We start from the raw sequence: 17,725 nt of genomic DNA, 5'->3' as shown, positions 1-17,725 counted from the left end.
ATGTGAATTGTTTTATTTCTTACCTAGATTTTGCCACATGCTGAAGATTTCACATCCCATTGTTACCCGCATATCACCATATCTATAAGACATTTAAAAATAAAGCAAAACAGCTTAACATTAACACAATCAAGGCCATGTACGATTCTGCAACATCATGAAAACATACATATTATTTGTAATGCATAAAAAGCTATGCCCAAACTCATGTTCCAAGTTTTTGCTATTTTGCCCAGCTAAGAAAGAATTTCTAAACTCAGGTGCATTTGCAGTATTGTCAAATACTTTAAGTATTAGCTCTTTCTAAACATTACATATCAGTAATACAACTATGTGGCAACAATTATGGTCTGTAGCATTTTTTCTCTAGGTTTCTCTCTAAGAACAAATTATTTCCTTTAGCTTAAATACAATTATTTCACACAGAATATGTAGTGCCTGGTAGAAATAACCAAACTGGCCTGACTTAACTAATACATGCAAGGGAAATTAGTGTTGGCACTGCTACAGCATGGCTATTTTATTGCCAATATCTGAACAAGTTTGAACTTGACAAAAGGTGCTGCCAGCTCTGAAGACTCATACAAAGGGCCAGAACCAACATTTAGCCAAGTTAGAGGAAATATTGCCACTGTGATCTTCTGATAGACCTTTAAGCAATCTGCCTTGAATTCTGACAAACATTTGATCTATGAGCGTCTTCTGGAAGCTGACAGCAATACTTACTTTTCCAAAACCTTTTTTTTCTTGGAAGGTGTGAACATCTCCAGTTGCAGACATAACTGGTTTATAAAAATGACAGCAAGAAAAAAGTAGGAATCCCATATCTAAAATAAGCACATAGCATTTGGTTATTACATTCTTAGTGCTATCATTTCAAGATCACTCAAGATGCAAATTTTCAAATCACATCAGTTGTTTCAGCCTTGGCTAATAAAACTATCTGTTTTTGACTAAATTTCTTTGCATATAAATATTCTTTTCACAAACACCAAAATGTTCAGTAAAAATGCATCTATTTTACATCATCTATATTTCCTAAATTTAAAGGTATCAGTGTCCCAGGTTTTCTTTTTTCATCCTGCAGAGCCAAAGACCAGATAGAAAACCTGACCTTCTAAACTGAAAACAAGTTTTTGGAATATTTAAGTAGAGAATCGCAGTTACATATAACATTATTTGCAAGTTTCTTGGCAGTTTTCACTGGACAAAACCAAAAAAAAGTATTGTGAATTTGTTAATATACTGGAAATATCCAGGATGTTTGTGTCAATGTTTTTAGCATCAAATGATGAGTCTTGTAAGTAGAACTTTCTCTGTTAAAAGATTATCTATAAAAATACATGTTAATATTAATTGAATTTATCCTCCACTGGTGCAGGAGGGCAAAAGTAGCCCTTTTTAGGGGGGCCCCTATCCCAAACACTGCAGTTCTGCTTTGCTAAGCAAGTTTACAGAGCACAGATGCTTGGTCTACTTGTAATTCCTTCATCGGCTTTAGGCTCGGAGCTGGCAGAGCTTCCTAACGCACAGGTTCCTTATTTCCAATTGTGCCTGACAAAAAAGTCTCCCTGCCTCCCAATCTCTCCAACAGCCTGGTTTTACAGGGAATGTGAGCAACCGGTGCTCTGCTGGAAGTCAACAGAAGCTCCCTAGTTCCTCCAAAAAGGAAAATCTGCAATTTTTAAAATGAAGACACTGGACTAAGGCCTCTGTCTCTAGTTGGGCACAATACCCATTCTGGCTTCCACTGTGACAAGGATTTTCAGAGTGAGTCCTAGGTCTTCTCATTTGAAGGCTAAAGGCCTGATTCTGTACTTGCTGTAGATGCCTCCCTGTAAGAGGTACTCAATAATAGACAAATAGAACTACATTCACCATGAAGTGTCATAATTTTCTGATTTTATTTATTCAGCACATAAATTGAGAGTACTTCAAAATAAAGCAAAACTATAGTTAAGATATATTTGCTGTTGAGTCAAAAATTCAATTATTTTTGTTTTCTGAGCTATCCCCAAAATAAGAGATAAATATTATTTTTTTCTGTAACCAAGAACATTAGTATACAAAATCCCTGAGTAAGTAGCCCACCACAGTTAACTGAAATATCAAAATGAAAAATAAAAAGAAATAAAAAAAAATAAGTCGATGTTGTATGAGAAAGTTTAAATTCTGAGCACATGGAATTGCTGAAGTCTACATTCTAGCTGCTAGATGCTGGAACTAAGACTAACAACATGCTATCAAGACACAGGATGATGTAACAGCTATCATTGCATTTCTCTTACATTAGACACATTTACACTACCTTGTAATCAAAGTTCTCATTTAAGAAGTTTTTGCGAAGGGCATCTGAAAGGTACAAGACTGTTGTAATGATAACACTGGGAAGAAAAAAAAAAAGACAGCATTTCTCATTAGGTGGAAATTCATAATTATTAGTCAAAAGAGCTAGTCAATTTTCCAATAAAGACATAAACATACCATGTCTTGTGACAATAAATTCTGTACTTAGACAAACAAATCAGCTAATGTACAGATTAGCTGACAACACGTGGGCTGGGAGAGTGCCAGAGGATATGTTGTCATGGAATGAGATGTAAATAAACCAATGGACCGAGTGTAACAATATGAAATCATTGGTTTTGACCCAGAAACTTACTCTTACCCGCAACAGAGACTAAAATTGGGTAGGGAGCAAACATGGCTATGGTTGCGGGTTCTCTTTCCCCCCTTACTTCCGTAGATCCTGTTAAAAACACGCACACACAACACACCAGCAAGAGCACAGATGGATCCAGTACAGTATCCACATTCCAAGCTGCTTCCCAGCCAACAATTTGAAAACAACAACAAAATTTATTTAAAATCCATGTGACTGTCACACTGGAAAAACACTGAGTTGGTGGGGAAACTTCTTTTTACCATCTGTCACAAGTTTGCTCAGGCCATTGGCTTAGAATACAAAGCCCCTGCTTTTAGCTACTAAATTGTTCTGGGCACATACAGAGAAGGACACTTCTAACAGGGTGGCTTTTCTTTTGCATGAAAAAGTACAATAATCACTTCAGTATTTTTGCCATATTTTCAAGTAAATCTCTCCATAAGAAGCTGTTTGAAAGCAAACAAATAAACAAACAAACAAAAAACAACCAAAAAGAAAAGGAAGAAGCCCCCAAAGTTCAGCAACCAGTTTGTTACTTGGACAGTGAGCGCTCTGACAACCTGGCTTTTGAATAGGTACCTAATTGAATCACATTAGATTCTCACTTGATTCTTTGCTATTGAGAATTAAATTTTCCCAAGCACAGAGATGTTCAAAGAGAAAAAAAGCTTCTGGCTTTTAAAAAATAAAGGAGCCTATATTCACATGTATGAATATATACACCATTGTACATATAGGTGCATTAAAAGGTGCATAAGCTTATACATACAGCTGTAACTATGTATCTATATGCTTTTTGTGACAGACTGAAGTGCACAGAAGCATTTTTACAAGCTCAGTTGTTAGCAATGTTTTGTATTACATAAAAGCAAGAATTTTTATTCACTGTAGGAGTCTCGAACTCCCACAACCTGGGAGCTAACAGAGCTCTTCAAAGCAACCATAATGATGATACCAATGCTAATTTAATGTCTTTCCTTACCATGCATTGTGTTTGAACTGATTTTTTAAAAAGCAGTAACAATAATAATAATAATAATAATTTAATTGTTATTGAAATAGGTTACCAAAAGGATTTTCAATTTAAAGTTATTATGCCCAGCAGTCAGAAGGTGCATTTGAAATTTTGACACTGTATAGCAAATCTTTCTTTACAGATCAATTATTTTACAACAAATATGCATACAGTTATTTTGTACACTTATAAATTTCAAATTGAGAATTGGATGATCTAGTCCTCTATCATTCAACAAAATTGCCAAAAGATATAGATTCATAGCGAGACAAAAGGCTTGATCTTTACAACGAAATTAAAAAATGAAAACTAGCAAGAGCAGTGGCAAATTAGCTCATTGTTGAATAATACATAGGTAGAGCACGTATCAATGTCAAACCTTTGCTCAGCAATAGGAATCTCACCTCACCTTCTGCCATCGTGCTTGTTACTGAAACCTGATATATCCAGAGTTCAGTGGAGTCTGTTAAATGCTCTCAAAAACGTCAGTCAATCAAAGCCCTAGACAAGCAATTCTTTTCTAAGCTTATGGCAATTAAGCAAGTGACCATTCCATGGTTATTTTCTGTTGTGAGAGACATTATCAAGGTGTTATCTAGAAGCTTCTGACATATTAAAAAATTTTATTATAAAATTTTGGTATTTTCGTATAAATTTTCTACCTTGACAGAGGTAATTACCGGATTATACCCTTGCTAGGACTCATCGCTCCCCTAGCTTCAAGCAGGTCAAACCTCTCTGTCTGTAAACACTAGACAGTTTGATTTTTTATAACACTCTGGGGAAGTGGAAGAGAAAAGACAGTCCTGCAGGTGACATGACTCCTGTGATGAGCACAGCTCCCAAGGCACACTCTTGAGCAGCTACGTAAGAGCAGCTACTGTTTCTCTGGTTGAAGCCTTGACAGCTGAGAGTCACCCAACCCAGGAAATACAATAGTCATTTGATTCCTGAGAAAGAAGAATTAGAAGAGATACAGATTCTTAAGGGAATTATATGATAATGTTCTTAAAAACATGGGCTAGATCTTGAAGTTTTTCCTTTTAAACACATATTGCACTGTACTGAAGCATTCGGGCTTGCATATGAGCAAAGCCAGAGGTGAACGGCTCCCAGGCACTTTGGTATTTAGTGTAGGCAATGGCCTCTCGTGTCACCCTGCCTCTAAGGCCATTCCTGTTGCACTACAAAGATTCTGGGCTGGAAAAATGCAAGCAAAGCTACTACTTTGTGGCTCTTGACTTTCTCAGGGAAGCTGAGCAAGGCAGCAACTGAAATGGGAGTGGGGGAAACAAGTGAAAGAAGGAAATCCCCATTCAGAAATGGAGCTCCAAAAAATTAGTGCTCTACAGCTGAGTGAAGTGGATTTCTTTTTTCTGCTGTCTCAAAAAGATTCAGAAACAAAGCCATTGGCAGGTACTGTAGAAATGATGGCTCTTCAGCTTCACACCACTACTTTTTAGTAGCCAGAATGCCTGGCCAAAACCCTGTTTGATAGCAAAACAGGATTTGCTCCATTAATATGTCTAAGAACGTATCCCTAGCAAAGTAAATTAACAAATCCTGGATTGATAAAGACCTGTTCACATCCCATATCGATTTACATTCAACTGACTGTTAACTGATAGGCAGAAACTGGTAGTGACTGTTACTGAGAATCGGCCAGTGCCATATGCCTGACAGAACTGCATGTACAACCAATCCCTTAGACGGCCACAAACAACATTAAGAAGGGAGATGTTTGATGCTAAGCAAAATACTAACCAAGGTAAACACTCTTTTTGTTGAGCTTAAGAAATCACCTCTAGCATATGTGAGCATCACCAGCCTGAGAACCACGTGCCAAGGTCGTTCCTACATCTTCATTTTGTACATGTAAGCTGTTGCTGAGCCATCTGCCAAGCCAGCTGTTTCTGGACGATGTCACACTTTTTAGATGATATATTTAGTCTAAGAGTTCTTGTGTTTTTCCTCTTTCCTGTATTTCTCAATTTATTTCTTAAGCATGACTACCACATATGTGGTTTCTTTCATCAGCCATACTTTCTTTAATATCATACATAAAAAAAAATCACTTCCATTATTCGGTTATTTACATTTTTGTTGGAATTCAAAGTTGGTGGGATTAGCCGCATTAAATAAGGTAATAAAGGTGAGTAAAATAATGTACTTTCTTAAGTCATGACGAAGTTTGAACAAATACTATAATGCCTGTATGTTCACACATGGATACAGTTCGGCCCAAAACCCAGTGATGTGTTACATCTTATCAGGCACCGCTAAGAGCACCAGGAAAGCTCAGGCCAGTTGTGAACACTGCATTCCTAGGTCTGTGCCCAACACAGTCCCCTTCCCTCGCTCACACCAAATGTTTATCTACTTTTCAGGTAGCTTATCTGATCAAAAACTAAGCCTACAGTAACTGGTGATATAGGCAAAATCTGATTTAATAGTTTAATTAACTATTAAACTATTAACACTACAGCTATAGTGACTTTCCAGAAAATCTGGGAACTTGTTCTGTAAAAATAAGGAGCGAACAAAAAGAACAGCTCAAAGGCAGATAAATAACACCTGCTCATGCTCTGAGATGCAGAGCCCCACATTACTGTTGCTTGTGCTGTACCTGATTTGTGTTTGTTGACTTTGTGATATTTCTGACAAGCACTGAATTAACAAAAATGCTAAAACACTGTTAATGTTCTCTTAGCAGATAGATATTTTTTTCTTGAGAGCAAACAGATCTTTACCAACTCAGTATTTCAACAGATTTGGATGAAGTTCTGTTGAGACTTGTCATTTGCTACTTGGAAAACAAAGCTGTTGATGATTAGCATCTTCTTTTTGTAAAAGTATTCAGTATTTCAGTGGTTACTGAAAATCAGAGGAGAAACAGGTACAGATTATATTACTGATTCGTTGTATAAAATAAGTCCAGTGTTCTTAAATGGAAAGCAGCATTCAAAAATTAAAAACTACCACATTTTGCATTTTAATTCCCTACACCATATAATTGTATCTATTTACATAATGACCTTTACTTTTTCTTTTTTTTTTTTTTTAATTACCATTAGAAAGTGTCTTACTTGTTTGCCACCAAACGCATCACTGTCCAGTCTTTTGGAAACATCTCTGGTCGTATCAGTATCCGAAATACAGTGAAAATCTGAAGCAGGAAATCCTATATAAGGAAAAGACAGTCTTATGCCTTTGCAGGTTGGAAAGAGAAATGAACTTTAAAAATACATTAACTAGAGATAAAAATATGATGATAGAAGTAGCAGAATTGCTACTATTTTTTCTACATAGATACACCCCTGAATATTTTATCATTTTTCCCTCCCAAAGGCTGCCGATAGTGGGTTTTTTTTTGTAAAAAGAAGAAAATAATTTAATGTGCTACTTGCTTGACAGCAATGAATAAGAGAAATGTCAAAGATACATTTAGTTTCCACCCATACACTTCCACAAATGTGATCCTGAGAAAAATTTGCAAATCAAAGAGGCACTTTACAAACACTACGTATTTTCAAATATCTCTTTAATCATGCCTGGCTTTCATCAGAGTCAAGGTTTCTTCCAAAAGCATCATTATTTGGTGGGAAGGAGAGAGCCTAAGGATGATTTCCTCAACGGCTTGGCACAGACCAGGGAAGTTGATAGCAATGTGTGGACTCCTGAGCTCCAGTGCCAGCAGCCTGGCTACACGCAGGTCACTCACTCAACCACTCTGCATCATTTGTGAATCCATAAAACCAGCAAACGCATGTGAGCTACTCTGAATGTGGAAAGCACCGAGCATTAAGAGCTGAGCATTAGCATTCTCTCTCGTGACAGTTTACTCACCAATAAATAACTGAATTAAACAATGTCTCTCTATACAGATCAAGATATTTTTGATAACTAAATTTACAGTAAGGGTAATATTTCTGGTGGTCCATTTTAATAAAAAAAATACAACTTTATACAAAATTAAGTAAAATGTAGCCTTTCACATCATGAAAAGCATGATGCTGTAATTCACTGAACATAATCAATGTTGCATCTGACTGAAATATTCCTAGTTGATTCTGCTCACATCACTGGTGTCGAGTTAGCCCTAAACACATTTTAGATGAAGATACAACCAGAGGATACCAAGTAAGTTTGAACATCAAAATACATTCTCAAGTGCATATATTGAAGTGTAAATGACGGGCATTGCACAACAGATGTCTTTCATTAGAAAATCACTGTAAAGGGGGAAGAATACAGGCGCTAGGAATGGCATCTGAGATCCCAGCACCCACCCACTGGAGATTACATAAAAAGAGACAACCTGTTTTTTGAGTGAGATGCCAAGAAGTTCTCTGTATCAGAGTATAAACAATATTTGCTCTAGATAAAGCAGTATCTGAACATAGGTGACTAGCTTGACATGTAAATAAGTAGCTCCACAAGACTTACTCCTGACTGGAATTTCCTACAGCTTTGTGTCTTGAGGTTGAACTCCAACACTTTCATCTGCCCCTTATTTTGCGTAGGAGCTAGATCTCCCTTCCCAGCGCTCGAATCTCCGCAGCTCTGGGCTATAATTGCAACAATATCGGCATGCCCCAAATTCTGCTGCCCCCCTGCTCACAGGAACACCCCCAGCTTTCCCACATCCCATTTCCATCCTGTCTCTGGTCCAGAAGCACAGCGTGATGCTGCTGGTGGGGAGCTCACTGCCTGACTGGCTGCTGACCTGCAGGGACCAGCTGTTGGGAAGCCAAACAAGTGGTTTAAGGGCCCTCTGCAAATCCAAGGGCCCTTAATCGTGGTTGTAAAACTGCCTGCCTTTGAGGCCTACAGCCTCAAACCTCTCTGAAATTCATTGCCTTATTCAGAAAATGCTAAGGAAAGAATGATACAGAGAACATATATGCTTCACTTCTGAGGCATCTAGGCTAAAAAAAAAAGAATAAACTCCTTATTCTGAGTAATCATTGAAACAAAGCAAGTGTCAAAACTTGTATTAGATTTTGAAATACAAGGCTATTTTTTTTGATTTTTAATAGGAAAATCCAAAAAAAGTGTTGTCAATTCACAGTAAATGACAACAAAAACACAAAAACATTGAAAAAACCCAAGTCAGTAAGTTGGATGTTCCATTTTTAAAGTAAATGTGTCAAAACCATACAAACAATGGAATAGTTGAGTGCTAAACTATAACTGAAATAAACAGATAAAGCATAAACATCTCTGGAAATGCAGAGTCAGATGTAAGATTTGCAAGATACACATTTACAAAGCTTCTATTAGCAGAATTAAAACATAAGTAACTTATTTTTCATGATACAGCTTTTGTATATCTGATGTCTTATTTCTCCAGAAATCTATGATAAAAATGAAAATAGCAAAACATTGAAATGCCAGTTGACTGATCTGATACTGTGTTATTAATGTGCTAGTATGCATTCATATGCCAGAACTACTCATCTATATTCAGTGCCAATATTCAATGTCAAGAGGAATAACCTTGTAATTGTTCTATAGCAATTCCAAGATACCTTTTGATCAGTAGTACAATGCCTGGGATTTTGCATGACGGAACTGCTCTTTTTGTTTCATGGTTGATATATTCTAAAGTCTTTGCAAGACATTACTATGAAGTACCAGTCATGGTAAATCAGTTTTCTAAGTGTATTTTGAACTGTTTCTTTTGCAATAAAGTATTGTCTTTCACCGTAGTATCTGCTCTGCTGAACACATCATAATGATTTGGTAACAGATTTTAAAGATTTTAACATTTAAAGACGTTTTTGCCAGCACTATAAGTGAACTAACATTTGGTTGGTTGAGTACAGCCATAATTAAAGCCTCATATGCCTTCAGTCTTAAGAGATGGCAGGGGAATAATTATATCATTTTGCCTCCTCCAGGCAGCTAAATACCGTGTCTTAATATTCCTACCTTGTGTCCATAAACTCTAGCAGTATATTACACTACTCGTAACATCACATAGACTGAAGAGTACTTCAGTACTCAATTTATATAAAATATATTTACTAAAAGATTACTAAAAGGTTATTTGTGGTGTATTTTGTGGCAAGCAAAAAGAGCTTTAAATAATAAGCTTTAAAATAATACCCAAAGATAAACAAAAACATAAGCATTTTAAATTACTGAGCCATTAAATCCAGTGTATCAAAAAGGGAGTGAAACACAGTCTCTGGGGCTAGCACTCGGCCATGAACCCCTGTCATTTCTTTCTTACTTTATGATGGACACTTCTGCAGTATTGTGTCCAGTTCTGGGCTCCACAGTATAAGAGGGATGTGGAGCTGCTGGAGAGAGTCCAGCGCAGGGCCACAAGGATGATCAGGGGCCTGGAACATCTGCCCTACGAGGAGAGGCTGAGAGAGCTGGGCCTGTTCAGCCTGGAGAAGAGAAGGCTGAGAGGGGAACTTAAGAAAAAATTTCTTAACAGTGAGGGTGACAGAACACTGGAACAGGCTGCCCAGAGAGGTTGTGGAGTCTCCTTCTCTGGAGATCTTCAAAACCCACTTGGACACAGTCCTGTGCCACATGCTCTAGGTGACCCTGCGTGTGCAGGGGAGTTGGACTAGATGACCTGTAGAGGTCCCTTCCAACTTTAAGCATTCTGTGATCTATGATTTGCATGTTTTAAAATATAAAATGCTTTTTATGTCTTCTCTGGTGTGAAAAATCTGAATCTGTTGAAGAACTGACTAAAATAAAAACAGTCACCATGTCAATTACTAAAACTAAAAATGTATTTACAAAATAGAGGAGATGATATTTCTATAAACAACCACATTTTTAAAGCATCACTCAGAATCATGTCAGAAAACATGTGCAGATATAAATGGCATTTTTCAGTTGATACCATTCCTTTAAACTCTCTATTGTGCTACACTGTGATTAACGAGTTGGAAAGAGTCTTAATAGTTTTGGCATAGATTGTTTAAGAAAAAAATATAACTGCAAATTTATTTTGATAGGATGAATTGCAACTTTCATTCCCTTCTTACAAGTACTTACATGAGCGTTTTATATTTGCACTAGCCACAAGAAAACTAGCCACAAGAAAAACTGGCAATTTTGTCAGTCTCTAAAAACACCTCTGCCAAATATGCCTCATCACAGATATTTACACCTTTTGAATCTTGATATGTTCAAGCTGATGATGTTTCCTAAGGAGGATTAAAGCAGTGTAACACACCAAATAAATTTCACAGCTGGCAAAGAAAGCAGTAGGGTCCATTTACGTAGTCTAAGACATATGCAGTCATCTTGCATGAATAACATTAGCAGTGTCAACCTAACCAGCCCTCCTTTTCCTTCTTGCTTTCAGCTACATATTTCAGTGGTATTTGGTATTTACAAATGAGGAGGAAATAGACTATTTATTCTTCTATTTCAGAGTCACAAGAGAAGAAATACTGAGTTAATTTGGATCAAATCTACTGCCACTGAATGACTGGTAAAGCTGTGGCTCTACTAATGAGAGCAGGATGGGAAGAGCAGACTCTGGACTTGATTTCTTAAGATTTATATTTTGATAGCTGATAGCACTGGCTACAGCTACTTCCTATGGGTCTGTATAAAATAGCAGGGTGTGTGTTCTGGAGAATACAAATTTAAATCAAACACCAATCAAGCAATAATTCTAGAGATTCTCATGTTCTGGAATCAGAAAGCTTGAAAAAACAACAAAGTATTTCATAAATATATTCAACAAATGCAGCAAATACCAAAATTTAAACCTATGAACTTACATCTACTCAGAATTTAAATAAGGAAAGCATTTCAAGTAAAATTGTCCAGTTCCACAGCCTCTATTAAAAATTTTCCAAGTATAACCATTATACTAGGTGAAAACAGATGTTGCAGTTCTAGTTGAAAAAAAAAATCTATATAACTCCTAGGTAGCATTCCTGATTCATGACAGAGAAATTCTCAGAAATATTTTGTCTCTTTCAAACTCAACATGACCATCTCACTGCAAAGAAAAGACACTCTTGAATGGTACTCTCTCTCAGAATAGCTTGAAATGGCTAACAGAAATCTAATAAAAATTAATGACTAGACTTAGTTCATAACATTTCAGTACATAACATTATGGTACAAAAGCTTATTAAATGGTAATTTAAGACATTAAAAACACATTAACACACTAGGACATCATGACTCTCCTACTTAGGCTTTCTGGCTGAACAGTGGGCATAAGTGAGCACTGAGCAATCCTTGCATGGGTCAAATGTCGTCCTATCAAGATTTCATGGAAGTCTTAAAGCAGGAAGCCTTAAAACAAACACAATTCCCCTCTTCCCCCCTTTTTAATCCATCCCTGATGCAAAATGCATTGAAAAAAATGCTTTAGCCCTATGAACATGACAACTCCATCCATGAGATTGGCAGAAGGTGCCCTAATACAGTCTGGCAGTTCCTCTCTCCCATGACTGTGCTGGGAAGAGCCTGCATGAGGTGACAGGTTGTCCTGCCAGTGGTCTTGCCACACAGTTAGTAAGTTCATGTGATAGCACATGGACTACTGCCATGAATCCTCAACTCATATTTGCCTAAACATTTTCACAGAGCTTAAGGCACGAGCAATAATGATTTTCATTCTCTATCGGGAGAAAGGTTTCCAATTCAATTAAGCACACAGGTATTACAAGGCAGATTCAAACACTGTGACCACAAGCGATGTGATCACTTTTTCCTGTAACTCTAATTCAGTGAGACCTGCAATCTAAGGACTGCACTTAATGGGAAAGTATTCCCATTGCACAGCCTTCAGTACTTCATAGATTTGCAGGTAAAAGCTTATACTTTCCAACTACGAAAATAAAACAGGATGTTCTCCAAGGATGGTTTGTCTGGGTTTCAGACAAACTGTAATAGGCAGAGCTAGTTTGTGCCTGATGTTGTGACTAAGAGAGCAAATAAGAGCACTGCTTCTATAGCTAACATGGATCAAGGCTGCACACAAGTTACTAATGTTTCTATAACCTGGAATGCTCAGAAATATGGTATAAAGACAGAATAATATCAAATTGACACCCAAATCCTGTTGAATTGCATTTGATTGTGCACTGCAACACATCCCATTGTAAATACATTATCATGGTTTTCTCCATTACTTAGACTGTCCCTAGTTCAGAAAATGGAGTGAGTTTGCTGAACACTTATTTCAAGTCATGTATTTGCCATTGCCATCTATCATACTAAAAATAAAAAACTGGCTGACAGGAAGAATCAGGAAAAAATACTTTACCTTAGATGGATATCTTAAAAAGGTTTTGTGGCTAAGCTTATGGCTTTAAAGCAATTACACAGCCCTCCTCTCCTATTTTATTGGGTCTTAGTGTGGCAGCAAGGGAACTGTAGCCCCACCATAACAGTCTGTCTGAATAAACACAAAATGTTGTGTAAAAACGAGTTAATCTGAAAAACAGATTGCATTTAAATACTGATGTGTTTCATCAAAACTGAGACAGACAAAGAGGAAATAAATGAGACCTGAACATGTTTGAAGACATTTCTGTTACTCACCCTCAGATCTTCCTTTGTGCTGAAGCTGTCAAGAAGCTGTTGGTAATGTCTATCCGTCATTTGCCGTAACAGTGACAGCAAACAGGAGACAAACTCCCCCTGGGTCACACAGGCCAAGAACACAAGTCTTACTCACTACACTCAGATGCATAAGACAAATTCATAAGCATTTAAAAATAATCAGCAAATGCAAAGGAAATTAATGCTACAATTATGAAACACTATTTGTTAGACTCTATATGCAGTGACAATAAATTAACTTAGGTCTGAGTTTCTCATGTAAAGAAATACTTTTCCTCAAACTCAGTTTTTTTTCACTCAGCAAAATTTTGTTGAAGTAGCTCCAGAAGAGCTAAAACACCCCAAAACTGGCTTTTCCCTTATATTTGTATTTAAACTGGCTAGTTAATGGACCGCAAAAATTACCATATCTTAGTCAATCCAGTTTTGAAAAATATATATATAAAAAAAAAATATTCTGCAACAGCTCTCGGAAGAATACTATTGTTTCTCCAATAGGGAAGAAATTACTGCAGTGAGCTGGGAATTTTTCAAAGCATTTTTTCACCTAACAGAAAAACGATACCTGTCAAAAAAGCAAATTCATATACAGGACCAACTTGACCAACTTTGAAAAAGTTTTGATTAAAACAGTTTTCTTGGGTTCACAGTGGAATTTCTCATTAAAATGTACATAGAGAAAATGAAGCTGAACTTAACTATAGAGACACTGCGCTTCCCACTGCACTGACTCCTGGATGTGCACTCCACCATGCCCCTAACTCCAGGGCTGAGGCACTGCAGGGTCCTGCCTGCTTTTCCTGAGGGATTTACTCTAGGAACTGTTACAAGGATCTCTCCCTGCCCACACAGATGCCGTTTCTGTCCAGGCTGTCCTTCAAACAGCATGGGATTCAGAAACAAACAAAAAATGAGCAGGGTACTACACTAGGTATAGTAGAAGAGTAAAAATATATGTATTATATAAAAAAAGCTTTTCTATTATTGTTGACAGGTCAGCTTTCAAATAGTACAAACTTCAGGTGAATTGTTAACTGACTACCAAATCCAGGCTTTGAACTCCAAATCAGGTAACTATATGGGCAGCTGATTTTAAAAGTAATAATGCATGTCCAGGTGCATTTATTGAACTCTGCATGAAAATGTGTTTTCTAAGACTTCTGCCAGTGCCAGCCGGGGGATATATGAATAATGCATGAAAGCAAACTCCACAAACATCACCACCTTGAGAAAATCAGTGAGGATCAGATTCCAGTGCTGTAAGTGGAACAAGGAGTACAGTCAGTTCACTCAGGCAGACTTCTGAAGTAATTTTGTGTGCCTCATTTAAGGATCATGATAATCATTAAAACACAAGGAGATGGCAACTTCATTGAAATTCAGGGAACTTCTGAGAGATCAAACTTCCAAGATTGAAAAATCAACAAAGTTTTGCTCTAACTATCTTACTTCTTGGTAACATCCTATATACAAATGCATTTTCCTAAGTAAAATCTAAGTCCTAAATCACTGATATCCTAGAAGAATTAAAATAGAACTCTCCTTCTATTTTATCTTCCTTCTATTGCATCCAGTCTCTCTGGACTTCTATTAGAAGTCCAATTTTTGCTAGTGCAAGCACTGTGGCACTGACCCCTTGAAGATCCACTCTGTTGTTGGGCACTCACTTTCAAGTCTCACACTCATCTTTATCAAGAATCTTCAGGGCAAGCAGCAAGGGTGCTGAGACACCCAAACTACCTGATATGAGAGACCAGCACCCTCATGGACAGCCTGAGGCTGAGTGATTATCCTACTGCTTTATAAATTCTGTGGGGAAAAACATGACATATTCACCTAGAAAATCACACTGAGATGAGCTGGGTACTACTTACAGGAGTAAACTGAGATCTGATGAAAGCAAGTATGACAATGGCAAGTATGAACTGCCATGAGCACATCTACATCTCTCAGAGAATATTTTATGGTACATGGAGCTTGAATTAATGGTACCGTACTGGAGCAGAACTGCTGTACTCACATTGGGGACTTTATTATACTTTATTATACTTGCTCTACAAAGAGTTGCAAGACTCGGGCTCAGTGTGTTGCCATAAGCCCATCCTGCATGATGTTTCCACATAAATGTATATAATTGCCTTATGCTGTGCTGTGAGTCACTTCCACATTAAGCATTCTGTGAGAAGCCTGTGGTGATGATGACATGGCTTTTCTGATGCATAAAAAGCAAGTTTGCAACTTGAAATTTCAGAATCTACCTTTTTGACAGGGTGAGAGAATTAGACTATCACGGTGTTTTATGAAATCTTAATCTGCAAGCAAGTAGATATCTCAAAAGATACCAATAAGATCAGAGGTTTGCTACAATAACAGATTTTTTTTGCCTTGTATACAGAGTACACTTCTAATTTTGCAATTTCAAAAAAGAAGAAAAATTCAAACTCTCGGATGCACAGTTTTAATGAGTTACAGTGACTAAAGCCTGGTGTTAGCCTATTACAAAGCATGGTTAGATGGGTAAACACTCCAAAAATGTTTGCTTTCTGTGGGATAAAGCAAAATAAAATCCACAGGCATTAAATATTTTTTGAAATGTCTGATCTCAGAGGAAACTCTGCTTTCAAAAGTTACCATCTATTCATTAGCAAAAAAGGGTACAGTGTAAAATCAGGTGATTAATCAAAAAGCATATAATGAGAGGGCAAATGAAAAGGCATAGTGCTTTCTCTTCACAAAATGTTACTCCCTCACCTCAAATTTGAATCACATCTTGTTATTTGCCTCTAGAAGGCAAACTGGGAACTTTGCTGCAATAAAGTACCACTTTCTCCACTTGTTTCAATGTTGATCATGGATTTTCCTACTGACTGCATTTCAACTTCCTAATTTGCAAGAGATGTTTTATTGTGCTGAGCAAAAGATCTTTTATTAATCTGGTAAATCTGGCCTCTACGCTTCAGTTCATGCCACAGAAATTAAGCTCAAATGGTCAGCCCAAATACAGAAATGTCATTCTAGCAATAAATTTGGATTTGGATAGGTTAGCAGCCTTTATTCTGCAGGAAGTTGTTTTATTGGGTAAAAATGTGTACATATGAGGATGTAAAATGTTACTGGTAGATATTCTCCCATTTTTAATTCAAATTTAAATTTAAAAAGAGTTTCAGAAAGTTACTAAATTGTTAACAAAGGAGACTTAATGAAATTGTTACTAATCTGAAAGTGTTAAAAGGAATTTTACCTCTTTTTTATCACAATAAATTTATATCACAATTTAAAAATAAATGTAACGAAAAAATATTATTATTTTCATGGAAAATTAAAATGCAAGTTGTTCTTTATTCTCCTCAATTCTCTGCTTTAGAAGAAACCTAACATTGTGAATTACAGTACAGAGGCAATACCAGCATTCCTGCCAGCCACTACTGCTGAGTTATTATAAGGAACTCACAGTCACATCTTGAAACTGGAGGCGCAGAGCAGAACCTGATGGTTGAGGTCGGCTGGTGATCTCGAGTATGGTCCTCAGCAAAATATCCAGCAGGCTGTTTACAATCACATCTATTTCTTCCAGGACAGATTTTTCCTGAAATAATAAATGAAATCTTTCAGATTTTGAAATAACAAGATGACCACAAGCAGAATTTCCTTTGATATGGTTTTAGAAACAAATAATTACTATTTTTGTTATTAATGTTTCAGTTGAGAAACAAAGGCCATTCTCGAATTAAGATATACTTTTAATTTTATTGAATTTATGTAACAGTTTTTGATTAATTACACGATATTGAAATATGGAAGACAACTATGAGGACGAATTTGAATATACAACCATTCCTCACATAACATAATTATATTTTCAAAAAAGGCAGTAAATAATATACAAGGGTTGTTCAGTGAAAATTTTTACAGGTAACGCCCTAGAGTTTTAGGGGGGGAAATTGCCAAGAGAGCTTTAAAGTCCAAAATGCTGAATTCTGTTTTCGCACTTGGAAACATCACCAGAAACACGCCAATGGTGCTCAACCTCCAAGATCTCCTCCAGCTGTAAGCACCAGCTACCTCATCTGAGTAGCACAGACTAGTAACCTAGGCCGGGCTACGACTGCTTGCACACAATATTAATACAAAGGAACCAAAATGTCCATCAGCAAAAAACACAGTCCCTTAGTTACATGCAAGAAAACACTTGGTAAAGTCAAACTGTAAAATTACTTTTGCTTTTTAAATCAAACATGTTTCCTCGCTTCAGCACCGCATTCAGTTTCCATGACAGCAGACGGCACCATCTCAATCTGAGCAGTTTTATCCATTAACTTAAGATGAGATTTTTTTACAGAAAGAAACACTTCCCCCTGTAATCAAACACACACTGCCAAGCTAACACTCAGCTGACAAACAGAATCACATGACTTTGCTGACATCCAGCTGTAGGAACGAGATTTCTTTCTGCTTCCTACATACCCAAAGCATATGATAAG

The 17,725-nt window shown here is 36.9% G+C and overlaps 1 protein-coding gene across 1 annotated transcript in view; it reads right to left on the bottom strand.

The window, feature by feature from the left end:
* The window catches only part of DOCK4 (dedicator of cytokinesis 4), a 218,055-nt gene that overhangs the window by 42,733 nt on the left and 157,597 nt on the right, over positions 1-17,725 (bottom strand). Inside the window, exons 25-30 of the mRNA XM_088529928.1 lie at positions 16,696-16,830; positions 13,224-13,322; positions 6,767-6,861; positions 2,309-2,384; positions 727-827; positions 24-82 (exon numbers count right to left, since the gene is read on the bottom strand). Coding sequence (XP_088386054.1) covers positions 24-82; positions 727-827; positions 2,309-2,384; positions 6,767-6,861; positions 13,224-13,322; positions 16,696-16,830 — 565 coding nt within the window. The remainder of the gene's footprint in view (positions 1-23; positions 83-726; positions 828-2,308; positions 2,385-6,766; positions 6,862-13,223; positions 13,323-16,695; positions 16,831-17,725) is intronic.

Source organism: Tinamus guttatus, unplaced genomic scaffold, assembly GCF_059628265.1.
Source record: "Tinamus guttatus ecotype Peru unplaced genomic scaffold, ASM5962826v1 Tinamus_guttatus_pri_ptg000355l, whole genome shotgun sequence".
NCBI classification, from domain to species: Eukaryota; Metazoa; Chordata; class Aves; order Tinamiformes; family Tinamidae; genus Tinamus; species Tinamus guttatus.
The sequence above is the reverse complement of the archived record's forward strand: the minus strand, read 5'-3'. Positions and strand labels throughout refer to the sequence as shown.